Source organism: Bos taurus, chromosome 10 (genome assembly GCF_002263795.3).
Source record: "Bos taurus isolate L1 Dominette 01449 registration number 42190680 breed Hereford chromosome 10, ARS-UCD2.0, whole genome shotgun sequence".
NCBI classification, from domain to species: domain Eukaryota; kingdom Metazoa; phylum Chordata; class Mammalia; order Artiodactyla; family Bovidae; genus Bos; species Bos taurus.
This window is the reverse complement of record NC_037337.1, coordinates 19,502,129-19,522,756: the sequence shown is the minus strand read 5'-3', so window position 1 is coordinate 19,522,756 and position 20,628 is coordinate 19,502,129. Positions and strand designations below refer to the sequence as shown.

At 40.5% G+C, this 20,628-nt stretch overlaps 1 protein-coding gene and 1 non-coding gene across 8 annotated transcripts in view; both read right to left on the bottom strand.

Moving 5' to 3' along the window:
* The window catches only part of BBS4 (Bardet-Biedl syndrome 4), a 45,984-nt gene that overhangs the window by 9,360 nt on the left and 15,996 nt on the right, over positions 1 to 20,628 (bottom strand). For 2 of the 7 annotated variants that reach the window (XM_010808954.4, XM_059890458.1), the window contains 6 exons: positions 15,828 to 15,885; positions 12,580 to 12,659; positions 10,549 to 10,612; positions 9,177 to 9,288; positions 7,352 to 7,424; positions 1,172 to 1,225 (listed from right to left, as the gene is read on the bottom strand). In XM_010808954.4, the coding sequence (XP_010807256.1) occupies positions 1,172 to 1,225; positions 7,352 to 7,424; positions 9,177 to 9,288; positions 10,549 to 10,612; positions 12,580 to 12,659; positions 15,828 to 15,867 (423 nt within the window). In that variant the 5' untranslated portion in view covers positions 15,868 to 15,885. Of the gene's footprint in view, positions 1 to 1,171; positions 1,226 to 7,351; positions 7,425 to 9,176; positions 9,289 to 10,548; positions 10,613 to 12,579; positions 12,660 to 15,827; positions 15,954 to 20,628 lie in introns of all 7 variants that reach the window. The other 5 variants (XM_059890460.1, XM_010808957.4, XM_024997616.2 and 2 more) reach the window with 4 other exon arrangements.
* On the bottom strand, positions 1,855 to 1,920 carry MIR12031 (microRNA mir-12031). The gene has a single exon (NR_162393.1). It is a non-coding gene; the product is annotated as a microRNA mir-12031 (primary transcript).

Here is a 20,628-nt window from a genome sequence, read left to right as displayed (position 1 = left end):
AGCGACTTCACTTTCACATTTTACTTTCATGCACTGGAGAAGGAAATGGCAACCGACTCCAGTGTTCTTGCCTGGAGAATCCCAGGGACGGGGGAGCCTGGTGGGCTGCCGTCTATGGGGTCGCATGGAGTCAGACACGACTGAAGCGACTTAGCAGCAGCAGCAGATATGTACTTGCTTAAAGTTTCTCTGAAGAGAAAAAGCTCCTAACCAAGTATGTAACACTGAAGAGCCATCTGCCCAGAAAACCTAATCGACTAAATATGTATATTTTATTTGCACAGATACAGGTATTAATTGTTTTTATATATCTCAGAAGAGCAAAAGTTATTCTCACACCTCAACTGCTGATGTACAGTTGTTGTTTTTTAAGAACCCCAAGGGATTGATTAGATTGCTTCAGTTTACAAACTGGTACATATTAAACATTATCAAATGAGTATCAACTAATTCAGGTTCTCAGTCCTGTCAGCACTAGAGAAAAGAAAATAAAACTTCAGTCACTAAGTGGGAGAATTATGAAGGAAACTAACCAACCCCACTTTTATTAATTTTTAGAGTTCTCAATAATTTGGTCTACCCCTCAGTTAAGATATATACATTTTTTCCCTTTATCTGAGTACCAGAATAAGCTCAAAAGTTGTATCTGATTATAAGAGTCTTGGGCACTACAGCCTAATCACAATGATATATAAAAATCTCACATGGGAAATAACCTTAAAAACTAAACTCTCACATCAAACTACTTAAGATTAAAAATTCATTTCCAATGACCTGAAAACTGAAATGTAAGATAGCTCACTTGGCCATAATTACACTTTTAAGACTTACAGATCCACTTTTTTATATTTAAATTTTATTGAACATTTGTGTTTCTATTCTGGAAAATTAAGGTATGGAAAAAAAGAGAGGAAGAAAGGGATGAGATTGCCATTTCCTCTATTTCTAGAAGTTGTCACTTTCTTGTTAAAAGCAGGGGGAAAAAAACCAGATGAATAGTGACAAATGAGAATAAAAATGGGGGTAAATGTATATGGAACTTTCATTTTTTACTTCTAAAAGTCTCTGCAAGCAGTAGGAATAATACAACATGATCCATGGGACCTGTGTAAAAAATGTACCCTCAGTGAAATCCCCAGCCAACTACTCACCCATCACCATCACAGATTACCTTGTCAAACTGTTTCAGATAAATGTAGCAAACTCCTAGGTTATGACAGATTTCCTACACACAAAAGAAAGGAAAACAAGTGTAAATTCCACAATAATTATTAGAGTGTGAACAGGCATCTAGAGATTATTGCTGCTTGACAAAATTTAAGCTTGAAAATATGCACTATGGTTAGTTTTTTACTTGAATCTGATTCAGATTATAAGAGATAAAAGCAGAATAAACCGGTGATCTTCCTGGGCCTATGCAGTACCTTTGGGTGCACACCCAGCCCATTCCTATACCTTTCTTTCTCTTAGAGCTGCTCACGGAACAAACCCTTTGTGCCCTCTTCTCAGGAGAAACTACCACAGTCCCATCTCCAGCTCTAAGGAGGGGTGTGGGTGTGGGTGTCAGACTTCTTTTCACAGGAATCTAGGAATTCACTCACTAGGTGATATGAACTTGGAGGCTGACAGTGCCATCTGGAGGCTACTACAATGGATTACAGATATGTGAAAAGTGAAAGTGTTAGTTGCTTAGTCGTATATGACTCTTTGTGACCCCACAGTTTGCCCACCAGGCTCCTCTCTTCAGGGGATTTTCCAGGCAAGAATACTAGAGTAGGTAGCCATTCCCTTCTCCAGGGGAACTTCCCTACCCAAGGATCAAATCCAGGTTTCCTGCATGGCCCTGTGCTGCAGGCTTCTGCAGACTGGCTCCAATTACAGATATGTAATTGGATATGTAACTGGGGCTTATCTACAGAAGTCTGCAGCACAGGTCAGCAAACTACAACCCATGGGACAAATCCACCCTCTGTCCCTTTTTGTAAATAAAGCTGTATAGAACACAGCCACTTGTTATGTATCTTCTGTGGTTCTTTCATAGAACTTCAGAGTTAAGTAATTGCAACAAAGACGGTATAAAGCCGCAAAGCTTAAAATATATACTAACTTGACCTTTACCCCCCCCCAAAAAAGTCAACCTCTGATCTACAGAAAGAAAAAAACAGCAGAAATGCAGAGAAGCTAATTTGGTTGCTGACAGCTTTCCAGTTCTAGTTCACTGCAAGATCAATCTGTATTTCGTGACCTTGTGTTCTATAAAATCTCTATAACTTTTATATTAAATCGTTTTTATTTAACGCAGCTTTAAAGAAAGGAAAAGGCAAGGGTGAGGAAACTGCTCTTGGGAAACAGTAAGGACAATCTTGTTAACAGTGAGGAAGTGCAGAAGCACCTGCAGACCCAGGAGTGTCCCTCTCTGAAGAAATATGAACCTTCAAGGGCTCAGAGACAACTGTTTAATGTTTTCCAAGTTGCCTAAAATAACAACAAAATAGCAATCAGTGATCCTATGCCACATGTTTTTCATATATATTACTTTAATTTTCCCAGCAAATCTGAAACGTAAGTATAACAATTCTGATTTTAGTGATAAGGAAATTGAAGCTCAGAGAAGTTAAGCAGTTTGCTTAATACAGAAAGCATCAGCACAGGGATTTTTTTTTTTTTTCTTAGTTCTAAATCTTAAAGAATTTCAAGAACATGGAAGCAACCTAAATGTCCATCAACAGAGAAATGGATAAAGAAGACATGGTCATATATACAGCAGAATATTACTGAGCCATAAAAAATGAAAATGTACCATCTGCAGAGACTTGGATGCACCTAAAGACAGTCATTCAGAGTAAAGCAAGTCAGAAAGAGAAAAATACATATACTGTCTAATATCACTTATATGTGAAATCTAGAAAGATGACACAGATGAGCTTATTTGCAAAGCAGAAACAGAGACACAGACATACCAAACAAACATATGGAACCAAGGAGGGGAGCGGCAGGGATGAATTGGGAGTAGTGACATATATACACTTCTATAAAAAACAGATAATGAGGACCTACTGTACAGCACAGGGAACTCTACTCAATGCTATCTGGTGACCGAAATGGGAAGGAAATCCAAGGAAGAATTTGAATGGCTGATTCACTTTGCTGTACATCAGAAAATAACACAACATTGTAAAGCAACTATGCTATGCTAAGTCAATTCAGTTGTGTCCGACTCTGTGTGACCCCACAGACGGCAGCCCAACAGGCTCCCCCGTCCCTGGGATTCTCCAGGCAAGAACACTGGAGTGGGTTGCCATTTCCTTCTCCAACGCATGAAAGTGAAAAGTGAAAGTGAAGTCGCTCAGTCGTGTCCGACCCTCAGCGACCCCATGGACTGCAGCCCTCCAGGCTCCTCCATCCATGCGATTTTCGAGGCAAGAGTACTGGAGTGGGGTGCCATTATACTCCAATAAAAATAAAGTAAGATTGTGATGACCATTGCACAACTCTGTAAATATATTAAAAAACAATGAATCATCTACTTTTAATAGGTGAATTGCGTGGTATTTGAATTATATATCAATAAAGCTGATAAAAAGAAAGGATTTCCCCGGTGGTCCAGTGGCTAAGAATCAGCCTGACAATGCAGAGGACACTGGTTCAAACCCTGGTCCAGGAAAATTCCACATCTGTGGAACAACTAAGCCCATGCGCCACAACTACTGAGACGGCAGTCTAGAGACTCCCGAGCCACAGCCACTGCGCCCGCATGTCTAGAGTCTGTGCTCTGCAACAAGAAGCCATCACAGGGAGAGGCCTGCACACAACGAAGAGTAGCCCCTGCTCACTGCAACTAGAGGAAGCCTGAGCACAGCAGCAGAGACCCAGTGCAGCCAAAATAAAGGAATAAATGTTAAAAAAAAAAAAGAAAAGAAAAAAGAAATGGTCTCAGATCGCTAAGAAGGGACTATTTTTAAAAAGAAAAAAAAAAATTCAACATATATATATATATATATATATATATGTAGAGAATCACCATGTACTCATTGTCTTGCTCCAACAACCATCCAATCCATACCCCCACATCCATCCCACTACTTCTGTAAGCAAATACCAGATAATGTTTTATCCACAAATATTTCCGTATGTATTTGGCTGTGCTGGCTCTTCACTACTGCACGTGCTTTCCTCTGGTTGTGGTGAGTGAGGGCTCCTCTCTGGTGCACAGCCTACTCATTATGGTGGCTTCTCCTGTTATGGAGCACGGGCTCCAGGGCATGCAGGCACACGTGGCTCAGTAGTTGTGGTCCCCAGGCTCCAGAGCACGGGCTCACTAGTTGTGGTGCACGGGCTTAGCTGCTGCTTGGCATGTGGGATCTTCCCAGACCAGGACTTGAACCCATGTCTCCTGCATTGGCAGGCACACTCTTTACCACTGAGCCACCAGGGAAGTCCCTCAGTATGTACTTCCAAAGGATAAGATCTCTCTTTTATAAAATCTACCCACAATACCATTATCATACTTGGGGAAAAAAAATTAGTTACTGTTTAATATCTGATATTGAATCATGTTCAATTTCTGATAAATGACTCACATTACAATAAATTTTTCTTAAATCACAATCCAAAATATGTCCACACATTGCCAAGCAGTGGGATTTGAACTCAGGCCTGTCTCTAAAAGTAGGGCTGTAATTCTCCTCTCTCCAACTCCACAAGTACATTCCACTTCATCACCCTTTAAGAATGTACACACGAATCTGGAGAGAGGAGAAATATAGCCTACTTGTCCTTTAATGTCCTGGAAGGTAACTAATGCCCCTACCCTTTTGAAAACATTTGCCATAGTTATTACTTGGCAAAACAACAGCAATATGCCTTAAACAGACAGCCAAGGAAATTTTTGAAATTTGAAAAGAAAACTAGAACAAATCAGTGTTAAGTTCTGTTTTTCATGAGGTAAGAGGATGCAGCAGACATCCTCCAAGGGCAATTGACACAGTGGAAAAATTATAGGCCTAAAGTGAGGAATTCTGGACTCTAGACCTGAATTCTGGCTCCATTTCTGCCATTACCTCACTGTGCGCCCTTCAGCAGGTCACTCCATCTCCAAAAGCTTCAGCTTCCTCATCTAAAAGTGCAGGAAACCCTCCCTACTTAACAGCTGCTCCCAAAGTCCAATGAGATCATGGCAAGAGGAATTATTCTCCTGCTGCAGCTAGATTGTGGAATACCCCGATGAGTCCGAGAGAGTAGAGCTACAGGTTTTCTACAGGCCACAGGCACCAGTGAAGCATCAGGGCAGAGAATGGATGTTTGAGAAATGACCGCCTCTACTGGCACCAATGGACGTGTTATCCCAGATAAGTAAAACCAAATGAGCTCTTTCAACCAACTGGACATAAACATCCTCCCTTCCCTCCCCAACCCATCCCTGAGCTCACCTGTCTCACTTCCTCTCTATCTCCCTCTATGGACTCATTTTCTCTTCAGCTCAGCCCTTCAAAGTGTTTTTTCCAGGATACCATCCTCAGCTCACTGCAGAGTGATCTCATCCAATTTCATGGTTTTAATCAACACCTTTGTATTGACTCCAAAACATGTGTCTCTATCCCAGAACACTTGAGCTTCACATTTCTATATACAGCCATGTACTAGATACATCTCAATTTAGATATCCTACCAGAAGCTACAATTCATCATGTCCATAATCTTCTGAAAATAGGATTTAATTCTAATTTGTTACCACCACCCTTTCCCCTAACTTGCTTCTCTTCCTTCTTTATTTCCTGGTTGATTGTCCCATAAACCACCAATCCATCTTTGCATCTGCAGCCCAGTGCCTGGCACACAGCTGACATTCACTTGTTGAAAAAAGTGACTAAATGAACAAAAGAGTAACTCACTTTTCCTTTATCTGTAGCTTTACTTTGGCCTTTGGCTATAAAATACTCAGTGGCATAAAGACTTAAACATCTCAGTCTTCAGATCTGCAGAAAAGTGACAAACACATCTAAAAAATAATAGGGCCATAAAACTGCAGGGAAAACCCATGCTAGCTCTTTCTACTAATCAATCTAATCCTTCACCCTTTGATATATCTAGGAATCTCCTTCACTCTTAGATGTATCTTTCTAAGAATCACAGGTATTTTGAAAAAACCATCAGCATGAAAAAGAAGAACCAAAATAAAGAGAGGAAGAAAAAGATAACGGTGGAAGCAGAAGAGAACTTCAAAGGGTCAGAGACATGAAGAGGCAACTGTAAGAAAAGACAAAGTTCTTGAAAAGTAAAAATATAATTACTGAAATAAAAAATACTGAGTATGAATATAGCCAAAAACAAAAATGACGATTTGGAAGATATGACTGAGGAAATATCTCTGAATGTACAGCAAAGACAAGGATGTGGAAAATATGAGAGGCAAGTTAGAAGACAATGAGAGCAGATGCAGAACATATGTAACAGAGTAGGGAACGTGTGGCAGATGCTGCTGGTTGCCTCCCTAATGCTCACTCTCTCTGATTACCTTACGAACAGAAACCTAACCACATTCAGAGTGACAATGTGTTCAACCTAAAATCTGTATTTCCCAGTCTTCTTTACAAAACAGGTAGCCAATATAATGTACGTGGAAGTCTATCGGGGATTTCTGGGAAAGTTATACTTTCTTGATAAAGGTTATGTCTTTTTCTCTTTGTTGCCTCCTCTTTCTCCCCACTAGAATGATGATGTGGTGTTAGAGCTGTAGCAGCCATCTTGTAGCCATGAAGAAAAAGTCTCAGTGTTGTTGTCAAATCAATGTCAGTAACTACTTACCTGGGCTTCTTGTTACATAAGAAAAAAATAAACTCATAATTTGTAAAGTCAGTGTTTAATGTTTTGTTGCAGTTACACACGCCCTAAATGATACAGACAATGGAGAGGAAAAAATAATCGAAGAATTACTCAAAAAAAACCACCCCTCTATCCAAAGGCAAGGGTCTTTACAGTGAAAGAGCCAACTGAATGCGAGAGAAAAGAAACACATCATGGCAACTATTACTAGTATTTCAGAACTCTAATAGTGAACAGAAAATCCTCAAAGGTTCTAGACAGGAGAGTGGGTTTATCAACAAGAATCAGACTAGTAACAGACTACTCATCAACAATACTTACAGCAAGAAGCTTGGCAGCATTGTCTCCTGAGTTATGAGGAAACCTAATTTTTTATTTTATACCTAGGCCAAATCATCAATCAAGTGTGAGGATAAAATAAAGACAGTTTTGGCATGTAATAACTCAGTAATAAATACAAATGATAGCCCATATGAGAAATGAACCATTAGCATGTTACTAAGAACAAAGAACAAAGTTCCCTACTTACCCAGTCTTTCTGATTAAGTTTAGCTGCTTCATTATATACTTCAATGGCAGCTTTATGTTTTCCCAAAAGAAATCTGGGGAAGAAACACATTTTCCATAATTATTAACATAAAGCTTTTTATAAGACCAACCCCACTAGTCCCATATTTGACTCATCTAGCCAGCAGAGAATTTTGGAAGCCTCTTCTCTATGACTGGCTTGTGTGGGTTTAGCCAGTGAGACTCTTATATACCAACAGCAGAAGCTCTTGGTAGGGACAGAGCTGGTAGCTATTCCAAGGCCTTGGTTCCATTCTATACCAATTTTAGTGAAAGCGTTAGTTGCTTAGTCGTGTCCAACTCTGCAACCCCACGGACTGTAGCTTGCCCAGCTCCTCTGTCCATGGAATTCTCCAGGCAAGAATACTGGAGTTGGTAGCCATTCCCTTCTCCAGGGGATCTTCCTGACCCAGGGATTGAACCCAGGTCTCCTGTGTCTCCTGCACTGCAGGTGGATTGTTTACCATCTGAGCCACTGGGGAAGCCCCAATTTTAATGAAAGTCTTGTGTATTTTCCCCAATGTACAATAAATGTAGACCAAGAAACAAGCCAAATTAATTCTACGTTAAACAAGAATTGCCACAATTTTTCATCATCATGTATTAGAAACATGCCCTTCTCTTCCAAACTAAGTCTCTTTCCTTGATACTAATTCTGGAGACACAGGGGAGAATCAGCCTCTGTGCAAAGACAATGCAGGTATCGATGACACTGCAGGTTAGAAAGTGAGGGTGGGAACTCCACAGATCACACTCTACTACTCTGGAGTAGTAAAGCTGCTGCTGCTGCTGCTGCGTCGCTTCAGTCGTGTCCGACTCTGCTCGACTCCCATAGACGGCAGCCCACCAGGCTCCCCTGTCCCTGGGATTCTCCAGGCAAGAACACTGGAGTCGGTTGCCATATGCTTCTCCAATGCATGAAAGTGAAAAGTGAAAGTGAAGTTGCTCCGTGTCCAACTCTTAGTGACCCCATGGACTGCAGCCCACCAGGCTCCTCTGTCCATGGGATTTTCCAGGCAAGAGTACTGGAGTGGGGTGCCATATGCTTCTCCAATGCATGAAAGTGAAAAGTGAAAGTGAAGTCGCTCCATGTCCAACTCTTAGTGACCCCATGGACTGCAGCCCACCAGGCTCCCCTGTCCCTGGGATTCTCCAGGCAAGAACACTGGAGTCGGTTGCCATATGCTTCTCCAATGCATGAAAGTGAAAAGTGAAAGTGAAGTTGCTCCGTGTCCAACTCTTAGTGACCCCATGGACTGCAGCCCACCAGGCTCCTCTGTCCATGGGATTTTCCAGGCAAGAGTACTGGAGTGGGGTGCCATTGCCTTCTCCAAGTAGTAAAGCTATTAGTACTTAAAAGCTTATAAAAATTCTAGAGAGTGCCAGAATCCAGGAGCCTTCAGAGGCTTAACAAACACTTAAACACTACAAAACAGAACAAACACTTAACAAACACTACAAAACTACTGTGTATATAGTATTATGCTAAGTATTGGAACAGTAGGCAAGAAAAATTCCATGGGTTGGCAATATGATTAGGGTACTTGAAGCACAAAATGTTACTATTTGAGAAATACTATCAGTGCTCTCCTATCAAACTAGAATATGCAGTGTTTGAAATACTCAGTTGCTTTATACTGGTTATCTCATTTTATCAAATTTCAAAATTAATCCACACTCTTCAAAGTGAATTCGTTACACTTCTCTGTAAGCAAGCCCCAGCCTGAGAATGCACTTTACACTATTCTCCACCAGTGCCCGAAGGCCTCCAGGCTGCCAATACTCACAAAGATCTGGCCACCTGCTTGAGGTTATCAGCACACTGAGGGCTGAGAAAAGCACACATCTGAAAAAGTCTTAGGGATTCTTGGATATTTCCTTCCAGGCGAAATATCAAAGCTGCCAGGAGAGAGAAAACACAGAAAATAAAATCATGTTCTAAGAATGGAGCCTGCCATGTGAAAAACTGGAGAAAGAGGGAAGTAGGAAGTCTTATCAAAGAAACCCCTTGGATAACTGTGTCTTAAAATACAATCAGATATGACTTCAGATGGATTGAAACAAGCAGCAAAGTTGGTGATGAGCTAAAACCTTTTTTAAGGTATCTGGGACCTACCTATTTCTCCACTCCCAGCTTCCAACAGGCAGATAATCGGGTGCCTTGTAAATTATTCCAGAAACTCTTCACTGTAAGAAATTCTTATAGCTCCTATCAGATGCGCTATTTATCACGATAATTCCAACTTCACCTGATAGTTTTCAGAGAGTACACCCAAATGGGGCAAGTGCAATCAAAAACCCAAGTCCAACAAGAAGATGCTGGCAAAGAATGCAGTAATATTTCAGAGTTGGTTCTCAGTCTAGCAACCAATCAGAATCAATCATTTTCCTAGGCCTAAGTTTTCAGAAGATTTACATGCTTAAGTAGTATGAGGCACTGTAAGTCTGGAACTGGTGATATTGGGAATAAATAAGCATTATTTTGCCACAATGTCCTAGATATGCTAATGTATTACCAATTACATCAGAAAATTGCATATTAATTAATTGCATATTAATCTGAAGACTACAAATGCAGAGTGGGAAACAAAACCATTCATTTACATCAAAGAGTCAGAAAGTTCCTGGTGCCCAAGTAGCAACCAAGGATGCTACTTGGGCACCACAGAGTAAAATTCCAGTTAATCCCTCTAATCCCTATATTATTCAGTCCCTATAATATTTGATTTCTGATGACTTCCATTTATTCTCTGCTTTGTCCTGTATACCTCTAAGCTTCTTCCCTTCCCTGACTCCCGTACAAAAAATCCTCAAGCTTTTTCTCATCTCTTCTAGCTTGACTGCAAAGAATTCTTGAAAAGCCTCTTCTGGGCCCAACACTGCTGCAGGAGGCAGCGACCCTAACAACAATTCTGAAAAACACTAGCCAGAAACTAGAATAGGGGTGAAGGGCAGTAGCAAGCTTTTTAACAGAACTAGTCATTTCTGAGGTCGGATCCAGCACAATAATTATGTTCTGATTTCAAAAAAACAGTAATACTAAGCAAGAGATTTGTGGAACATTTACTTGCATTTAAGTATTTCATAAGTTGTTCTTTTTCCAGAATCTAGGCAGAGTGTGCATTTCTCTAGCAAGAAGAGAAGAAATATATGTCTCACCTTGGACATAGATAGCATATTCACATAACCCGTGAGTCTCCTGAAGCTGTTCTTTGATAACAGCCTGAAAAAGAAACAAACGATACTTCTGAGTAGTGGTTAAGTGTCTTCAAGTGTTTTTAAGTACAGGAAGACATGGACACCTGTCTGCTGTCACCCTGTTTGATCTATACGCTGAGCACATCATGAGAAATGCCAGGCTGGATAAGTTACAAGCTGGAATCAAGATAGGTGGGAGAAACATCAAAAACCTCAGATATGCAAACGGTACCACCCTGATGGCAGAGAGCGAGGGGGAACTGGAAGGCCTCTTGATGAGGGTGACGGGGGAGAGTGGAAGAGCCGGCTTAAAGCTAAATATTGACAAAACTAGACCCTGCCATCCCCCCCGGCAGATGCAGGGGGAGAAATGTGGAAATAGTGACAGATTTCCTCTTCTAGGGCTCTAAGATCACTGTGGATGGTGACTGCAACCACGAAATCAGAGGACATTTCCTTCTTGGTAGGAAAGCTATGACAAACCTAAACAGTGTGTTGAAAAGCAGAGACACTGCTCTGCCAACAAAGGCCCAAGTAGTCAAGGCTGTGGTCTTCCCAGTGGTCACATACAGTTATGAGAGGTGGACCATAAAGAAGGCAGAGCGCCAAAGAGTTGATGCCTTCACACTGTGGTGCTGGAGAGGACTCCTGAGAGTCCCTTGGACAGCAAGGAGATCAAACCAGTCAATCTTAAGGGAAATCAGCCCTGAATATTCACTGGAAGGACAGACACTGAGGCTGAGACTCCAGTATTTTGGTTGTCTGATGCGAACAGCCAGCCTCACAGGAGAGCTCCTTGATGCTGGGAAGGATTGAGGGTGGAGGGAGAAGAGGGCGTCGGAGGATGGGATGGCTGGATGGCATCACTGATGCAATGGACATGAACTTGAGCAAACTTTGGGAGATGGTGATCGACAGAGAAGCCTGGTATGTTGCAATCCACAGGATCACAAAGAGTCAGACACAACTGCACAACAAGACATGGACAAGGAGTGTATGTGAGGAATCAAGGGATAGGAAAAAAGCAGCAATAGGTATGGAAGGAAGCAGGTAAATTTGGCTACAGAAAAGTTGAATTTGAAATGTCTGTGAAGCATTCAGTACGCATCAGACTGATCTGGCAATCAGGAAGAAGTGTGCAGAACAAGCAAAGAAAAGAGTCAAGGATAGTACACAGGGACGGCCCTAATTCTTAAGAAACAAACAAAGGAAGAGAAGCCGAAAGAAAGGAAACAGAAAAAGTGGTCAATAAAGGAAAGGGGAAATAAGGATAGTATCACAGAAGGAAAAAAAAACTTTCCAAATCCATACTGGAACAAAACATTGCTAGTTCTTTGCACTGCTGTGGGTACAAATGTGACAGGTACAAAAATCACAACCTTAAAAGCATTACAAAGCTCTGAATGCCAAAAAAAGACAATACCAAGGATATATTTTGCATGATGATACTATCCTCTGCCAGCAAGTATGTAACATATATACTGTCACCAAAGATACAGTTTAGAAAAAAGAAAATACAAACGGTTTTAAAATATACAAAGGATCAAGCTCACCACAAGAATTATGAAATAAAAGTGAAACACCATTTTTCACCTATCCAGAGATCAAAAAGTTAAACACTATGCTGACTTGAACATATGCTCTCTACCATAAGACCAACACGTCCCAGAGAGTAGCGGCTCCTTCAGCCTGGTCTTGAAAAGGGAAGACACATGGAGCACACTGGAACCTGCTCCACAGACTATGGCTAAAGCCCGCCAACCATAGCCGATCTGAAGGCCCACGAGGAATAAATAAGGCCACTGACATTCTGAGGTTGTTTGTTAAGCAGCATTATCACAGCAAAAGCTAACTGATACACAAAATGTGAAGAAACAAGATTTCACATATTATTAAAATAATGGGTTACTACCTGCCATACAAACTGAGTGACAGAGACAGATGCTTAATCAAAGCCTGCCTCTCGTGTTCTCTATCACCGCAGCCTCTCACCTTGCATGCTTCATAATCCTTCTGGATATAATAGAGATGTATCAACCAGTTCTGCTTCTCCAAAATAGGAAACTCCGGAGCTGGGTAGCATATTTTGACAAAAACAAACAGTCATTGTTAGGTTTTCTCCTTGAGCATTGTCCTCATGTCTAAACTAACCAAAAGGAGACTGTAATATCATGTTAAATTCTTCATGCTGCTGACCATTTTTAACCAAAGTGTATTAAAAATGTGTGGATTATTACACTAAGAGATACTTGTCCTACTAGTACAAATTCAATATATATTCCTGTAAAGTTTGTGTGGTTCATAATATCAGTTTCTCAACTGATAACTTGCCTAAAGGGAAAAACAGAATCATTCTTTCCCTCTTTTCCTTTCTCTCTCTTCCGGGTTTTGGTAGGTGAATAAAATGACTTTCCAAAAGATATTTCAGGAGTATTACTAACAAAATATATATAACATAGTTAATATCACATCTAACAGATCAGAGGACCAAAAATAGCTAAACACAGTCTTAGCAATAGCTCAAATGTGAAACGTTATACTGTTGCCCAGTTATGAGAAGTCAACAAGGAGAAAAATATTTCAGACACCTCAGACACTGAAAATGATTCACAATAGAGAAACTATGAGTTACTATTTCTTTGAATTCAATTAAATTATAGGTAAAAATTCATTAAGAAGTTAACTTTTCTATGGTAAAAAGGGAGACAGTTATTCACATCAACCTCAGAACAGTGGAGACCTCAAGGAAGAAGGAAGAATGAATTAGAAATCAATAAAAAGGAGAATTAAACTCTTTAATGCTTTAGCTATCAAAAAAATTAAAAGCTCTAAAATATATAAGTCTAAATGTTTTTATTTATTAAATCTGGCCTGTAAGCACATGGGTATTTGTTATTTTTTATGCATTTTAATACATGTTTGAGGTATTCCCTGATTAGTTTAATGGTCACTTTTTTTTTTGGCCACACCACACCACATATGGGATCTTAGTTCCAAGACTACAGATGAAACCTGCATCCCCTGCAGTGGAGACTGAACCACTGGACCACGGGGGAAGTTTTGGTGTTCCCTTATTTTTCAAAATGTAAAAGAAAGGGTACACCAGGGGAAGAAGGGGAAATGATTTGTAATCATTCTGTTCCAGAACCTTAGGCGATATAACAACAAAAAACCCAAGACTTACATGTGCATAATATTAATAATGATGGGAAGGAAAAAAGCTTACTGTGACCCAGAATTAATGTTGAAAGTGAAAGTCACTCAGTCATGTCTGACTCTTTGTGACCCCATGGACCATACAGTCCATGGAATTCTCCAGGCCAGAATACTCGAGTGGGTAGCCTTTTCCTTCTCCAGAGGATCTTCCTAACTCAGGGATCAAACCCAGGTCTCCCACATTGCAGGAGGATTCTTTACCAAGCTGAACCACAATTAAGAATGCTTTTTTCTTTTCCAATAGGGAATATCTTTTCCAATAGGGAATAACAATGGAGTTTATAAAGTGAAATTATGACAGAAATATGGATATGATTTTATAAAGAAGAAAGAAAAAAAGATTAAATGTTAAGCAACCTAACTCTTCATTTTCCAATTACCCACATTCTCTGACTAGGATCACCCTTCTTCTAGTCAGTAGGGCTTATGTGAGACTCTTCAAAGACTTTTTTTTCCTTCCTTCTCTTCCCCTGTGCCCCATCAAACATCAGATATTAGCCATTCCTGTTCTGCCTAACTAACCATTTCCGAAGTTAAATTTCCTACAGAAGACCACACAAATCATCAAGCTTAAAGGCAGATGTGAGTGGGTGTGTATGCAATCTTAAAGCAAGTCTCAACTGTATGACCTACCTCACTGTTACCTACCCCTTTTCTGAAGGAAAGGAGACACTGAATCCTTTGAGTTTATAATATCACTATCACTGCTTCTATAGCCTAAAGAAAATTTATAAAATGCAAATTTGAGTCTTTCTTATTATTAAAATCTTGGACTTCCTGGGTGACACTAGTGATAAAGAACCTGCCAGCCAACACAGGAGACACAAGAGATGCAGGTTCAATCCCTGGGTTGGGAAGAGCCCCTGGAGAAGGGCATGGCAACCCACTCCAGTATTCTTGCCTGGAGAATGCCATGGACAGAGGACTCTAGTAGGCTACAGTCCAAAGGTTCGCAAAGAGTTGGACATGACTGAAACAACTTAGCACACACACACACACAGTATTATTAAAATCTTACAATAAAGGATGAACTATTTTTTGTGTTCCATGGGTGACAAATGGGAGAAAAAAAAAGTTCAATTTGTAAAGTATCTCAAGGGCCCAGAGGCTCATGAAATAGAGTAGGAATTAGAAGAAGGGAAAGCACCACCAAATTCAAGTGCCTAACAGTCATTTCTGGAGAAGGCGATGGCACCCCACTCCAGTACTCTTGCCTGGAAAATCCCATGGACAGAGGAGCCTGGTGGGCTGCAGTCCATGGGGTTGCTAAGAGTCGGACACGACTGAGTGACTCCACTTTCACTTTTCTGCATTGGAGAAGGAAATGGCAACCCACTCCAGTGTTCTTGCCTGGAGAATCCCAGGGACGGGGGAGCCTGGTGGGCTGCCGTCTATGGGGTCGCAGAGAGTCAGACAAGTGACTTAGCAGCAGCAGCAGCAGCAGCAGCAGCAACAGTCATTTCACACTCTTGATGATAGCTTGTCTAAAAGTTAAAAGAACTCTAGGTTCACCAAAGACTTTACAGATCATTACAGTGATCTGTAATATTGTCCTATTACTGTGTAATCTTGGAAAACTTAGTTTCCTCATCTATAAAAAACTCATTCATTCAACAAATATTCACTGAGTACCAACCACATGCAGGCACTGTTCTAGGCAATGGGGATATAAAAGTGAACAGAACTGATTATAAGCTTCCGGGGAGCTTGTAATCAGGGCAGAGTTGGGGGCTGGTAAGACAGTACTAGCAGAAGGGACAGATGATAATAAAATACCCATTATTAGTGATATATTCCTCACACTTAAGTAGAAGGATCAGGGGATAAAATATCCCCCCAGAGTTGTGAGGACTGAATGACAATACACATAAAGAGATTCGAGTACTGTCTGGTACACAGTAAGCCCTAAAGAAGGGCTAGCTGTGGATGTTATTTTTATGATTATTATTAGTCAGTTTTGAAGATGAGGAAATTCTAGATACCACAGAAATCCCTATGAATCCTGAATTTAGTTAGAATTTTACCTGTAAATGTGTAAGCTGAATTTCTTGTACTCCAGATCATTGCTCAGTCAAATTCCCCCTACAAACAGGGATACTGGTTCATACATGCTTTCGCAAGTATTAGGAGAATTACCTATTTGATAGATCCTAAAAACAATAAGACGTTTAAGTGCAAAGTAGAGCCTCCTCCTGTGTTTTATAGCAGAGCAAGGTAGTCATCTCCCATGCTACACTAAATTTAGGAGTCTATATTACCATGGAGGTCAGGTAACCACCCGATGAGATAATGACACAGTAAGTTTTTCAGCTGTTTGTAAAAAAGATCTCACTCAGCACACTGCCCCCCTCCCATTTTTTATCAAGACAAGCAAGGTAAAGCCTTTCAGGTGACTGTAAAAAGACCTGATTCACATCTCCAGCTCCCACATAGCTCTCCACCATCACCAAGGCAGTGGCGGCGGAAGGCTGGTGACCTGGCAACAATACTCCCTTGCCCTTCTCTTCTCCTGTCCCCATTCCACTCTTTTGTGACGTCTCTTTCTTTCCTCCTCTTAAGAATACACCAGACACGTCTTAAACAATTCCATAACCAAACAAACATGACATCACAAGAATTCTTCCCTGTAATTTGCCCTATTGTATTTTTATTCTCATAAAAATAACCAAAATTCAAAACTTTACATTACATTGATTAACGGTAGTGGATAGCACCCTGGATATACAAATGTTGTTGCTTAGTAACTAAGTCACGTCCGACTCTTTGCAACCTCATGGACAGCAGCATGCCAGGATTCCCTGTCCTTCACTCTCTCTTGGGAGTTTGCTCAAACTCATGTACATTGAGTTGATGATGCCATCAACCATCTCATCCTCTGTTGCCCCCCGCTCCTTCTGCCCTCGATCTTTCCCAGCATCTGGGATGTTGAGCAGAAAATTATTATGCTTTAAATTTTTAATTAAAAAATTTTCTACAATGACTAAAGCTTTTGTAAGTACATTATAAATGAACACTTCTTTGGTAACAGATCTCATTAAGGAGAAGACACGTAGCACATAGGATTTTTACATGTAGAAGTCCAATCTTCAATCAGTAACAGACTTCTGTGGGACTTAGAGCAAGTAATTTAAGTCTCTGGGCCTCCATTTCCCCCCTATAATTTTCACTGGAGAAATTATGAAAAATCTGCAAGTAGTTATTCAACAAGTTAATTTCCTCATGTTAAAATAGGAACTATAATACTTTTCTACCTCAGTATATTACTGGGGACATCAAAAGAAATAACAAATCTTGAAATATGGAAGGCATTTTTGTTATATCAATTTGAGCTCTGTATCAGACAGGGTCTAATGAGGAAACAGAAACTACTTGAGGATTTAAAACAGAAGGGCTTCAATGCAGCAAACAGGTGAGGGCAGAAATGAGAACCAACGGGGGAACAGTGATGCAAATCAGAGGTTAGCATGGGAACAAGTCACTACCACCTCTGAACTGAGGGAAAAACGAGGGAGTGTATTGCTACCAGTACCTAAGGCTGAGCTTACCTGGAAGAAGCTCAAAGCATATGGCCTGACTGCCAGAAGCAACAAGAGACACTTCAGAAGCCACGCTACTCCTCCAACTTCCCAAAGCAGAGAGAAAGAAGGGAAAGCCCTGTCTTCTCCTTCCTCCCACCCTCCAGTCTCCTGCCAGCTCCCCTCACTTGCTAATCCAGCCAGAAACTGTGCTGACACCACAGCCTAGGAAGGAATGAAGCCCGCAAGGGTCTGCTCCTCACAATACTCAGCAGAGAAGGGAAGGGTGAGGAACGGACTTGAGGGCAAACAGCTCCAGGATCAGCAGAAATGCCACCTCTGCTCAGAAATATAAATGAGGATGAAGGAGGCAGAAACTAGACTGACTCAGCAGTCACCCAAGGGTACGTGCTAGAAGACAGCGTTATAAAAAAAATATTAAACTGCTACCTATCCAACAGGTTTGCCTCTCATGAACATAAACTGGGATGAGGAAGAAAGGAACAATTCATATAACAGATTATGGTTTTACTACATACCCTGTGTGCATGTGTGCTTAGCTATGTCCGAATCTTTTCAATCCCATGGACTATAACCCTCCAGGCTCCTCTGTCCATGGCATTTTACAGGCAGTACTGGAATGGCTTGCCATCTCCTCCTCCATGGGATCTTCCCAACCCAGGGATCGAATCTGCATCTGTTGCATTGCGGGTGGATTCTTTACCACTCCACCACTGAGGAAGCCCTTACCATATACCCTAGATTATTTTAAACTATCTTACTTTCTAAAATCAAAACTTAATTCCCCATATTTATATATGATATTTTTATATATTTATATGGCTTACTTATATCTATAATAATATGAACATTAATTTATATATATATATAGTGCAAAGTGTTTTCTCCCTTATTATTCCACTGAATATTCCCATGAGGCTAGTGAGTCATACAATTTTGGGACTATTCACAAATGAGGAAATTAAGATTCCAGAGGTTAAGTGATTTGCCTATATTCAAGAGCTTATTAATGGGAGAGGCAGGGCTATATCCCAGGCCTCCAAATTACTCATTTAACCACAGCAAGTTTCTGTCCCAATTGTAAAGAACTTTCCAATTTTATACATTTTAACACTGGAAAGTCCTTTATAATTGGGATGAAACTTGGTGTAGTTAAATGAGTAACTTAGCAACACAAAATTAATAATGATATCAAAGTTTTCCTATTATCAAAAAAAGCAGAACAGGACTTTTGACAGATTATGGTAGCAAGATTTTCAATTAAAAAAAAAATTAAAACAACCCTACATACATACAGTAAAAATAAAACTGAAAGGACAGAGAGAATATTAAAGACTCTGTCCATTCCTCCTCCTTGCTAGAAAGTGAGTTATTTTCTAAGGAATTTCTATGCATAATTAAGCATATGGGAAAGTGTACACATACACAAAGGGGATTATATTAAATGTATTTGGAAACTTTGCTCATATCTACTGAACTTAAGTACATCCTTCCCAGTGACCCAGCAATCCTGCTACTAAGTGTACATAAGTACAAATCCTGCTACATACGTGTACCAAAAAAAACATACACTTTAAGGATGGCATTATGCGTAACATCTCAAAATTAAAGTATCCCAAATGTTCATTCCAAGTAAAGTGAATAAACTGGGCTATCAACCCATAATGCAATACTATGTTATAATGGAAAAAACAGCCATTATTGCATGCAACAAGATACATGAATACCAAAAAGATAATTTTGAGCAAAAAAGTCAGATACTGAAATGTATACACTGAATGATTCCATCCACTTATATAAAGTTCAAAAGTAGGTAAAACCCTAAATACCTAAGTAACCATCTTTGAGAGGAGTAGTTAATGACTGGTAGGGGGTATCCTGCCTGGAAAATCCCATGGGCGGAGGAGTCTGGTGGGCTGCAGTCCATGGGGTCGCTAAGAGTCGCTCTGACTGAGCGACTTCACTTTCACTTTTCACTTTCATGCACTGGAGAAGGAAATGGCAACCCACTCCAGTGTTCTTGCCTGAAGAATCCCAGGGACGGCGGGGCCTGGTGGGCTGCTGTCTATGGGGTCACGCAGAGTCGGACACGACTGAAGCAACTTAGCAGCAGCAGCAGCAGGGGGTATGAGGGAGGCCTCTGAGATGTTGATGATGTTCTATAATTTAATCAAGATGGTGAGTACAAGGACTTCCTTGGTGGCACAGTGGATAAGAAAATCCGCCTGGCAATACAGAGAACACAGACTTGATCCCTAGTCCAGGAAAATTCCACATGTGGTGGAGCAACTAAATCTGTCTGCTGTAACTATTGAGCCCACTCGCCCTAGAGCCGGAGCTCCACAATACGAGAAATCACTGCAGTGAGAAGCCCACACACAAGGAAGAACAGCTCCCCTCAACCAGAGAAAGCCTGCACAAAGCAATGAAGATCCAGTACAGCCAAAAATAAAATAATCAATGAATTAAAAATAAATACATACATTGATTTTATGTTTAAAAAAAAGACGGTGAGTACATGGATATATTCACTTTGTAAAAACGTATTAAGCTGTACAATTATAACATGTACTTTTCTGTATATATGGTATATGTTAATAAAAGTGTCAAGAATCAAATTAAACACCCCCTCAACCAAAAAGATTAATTTCTGCAATACCAATGCAGAAGAGGTGGGGGCACACAACTCAGTCTGAGGGTAAGGGTCATAACCTCCTAGACAAGACACAAAAAGCATTAACCATAAAGAAAAAAATTAATAAATCACCCTTCATCAAAATTAAAACTTCTGATCAAAAAAGGAGTAAAAAATGGCAGTGGCTAAAAGACAAAGAAAGGGAAAAGCCTCTGAAAATGGAACAATAGAAAATCCGTGGACCAGAGTGAGAACTTCAGGTGAAACAAACACACCCCCTTCTTGGCTAGCCCAATTTACATAGAGCAGGCTCAGCAAGGAGAAGACAAAATGTATAAAAAGAGAAGCAAGATGGATTGAGGCCTCTCCTTTGGGGCCGGCCCACTCTCACACCTCGAGGGTGTACTATCCTTTGCTTGCCAAATAAAACTCTGAACTGTAACCGAGTTGTAAAAAAAAAAAAAAAAAAACTGATCAAAAGATGCACTGCTGTATGACTTCATGACAAGAAGTTCAAGCACAGACAGACAAAATTTACTTTCAGGGACAGAAATCAGAACAATGGTTCCCTCTAGGGAACTGAAGGAAGGACTGACTGGGAAGGGGCTGGAAGAAACTTTCTGGGTGATAAAAATATTTAACTCATCCTAGCTG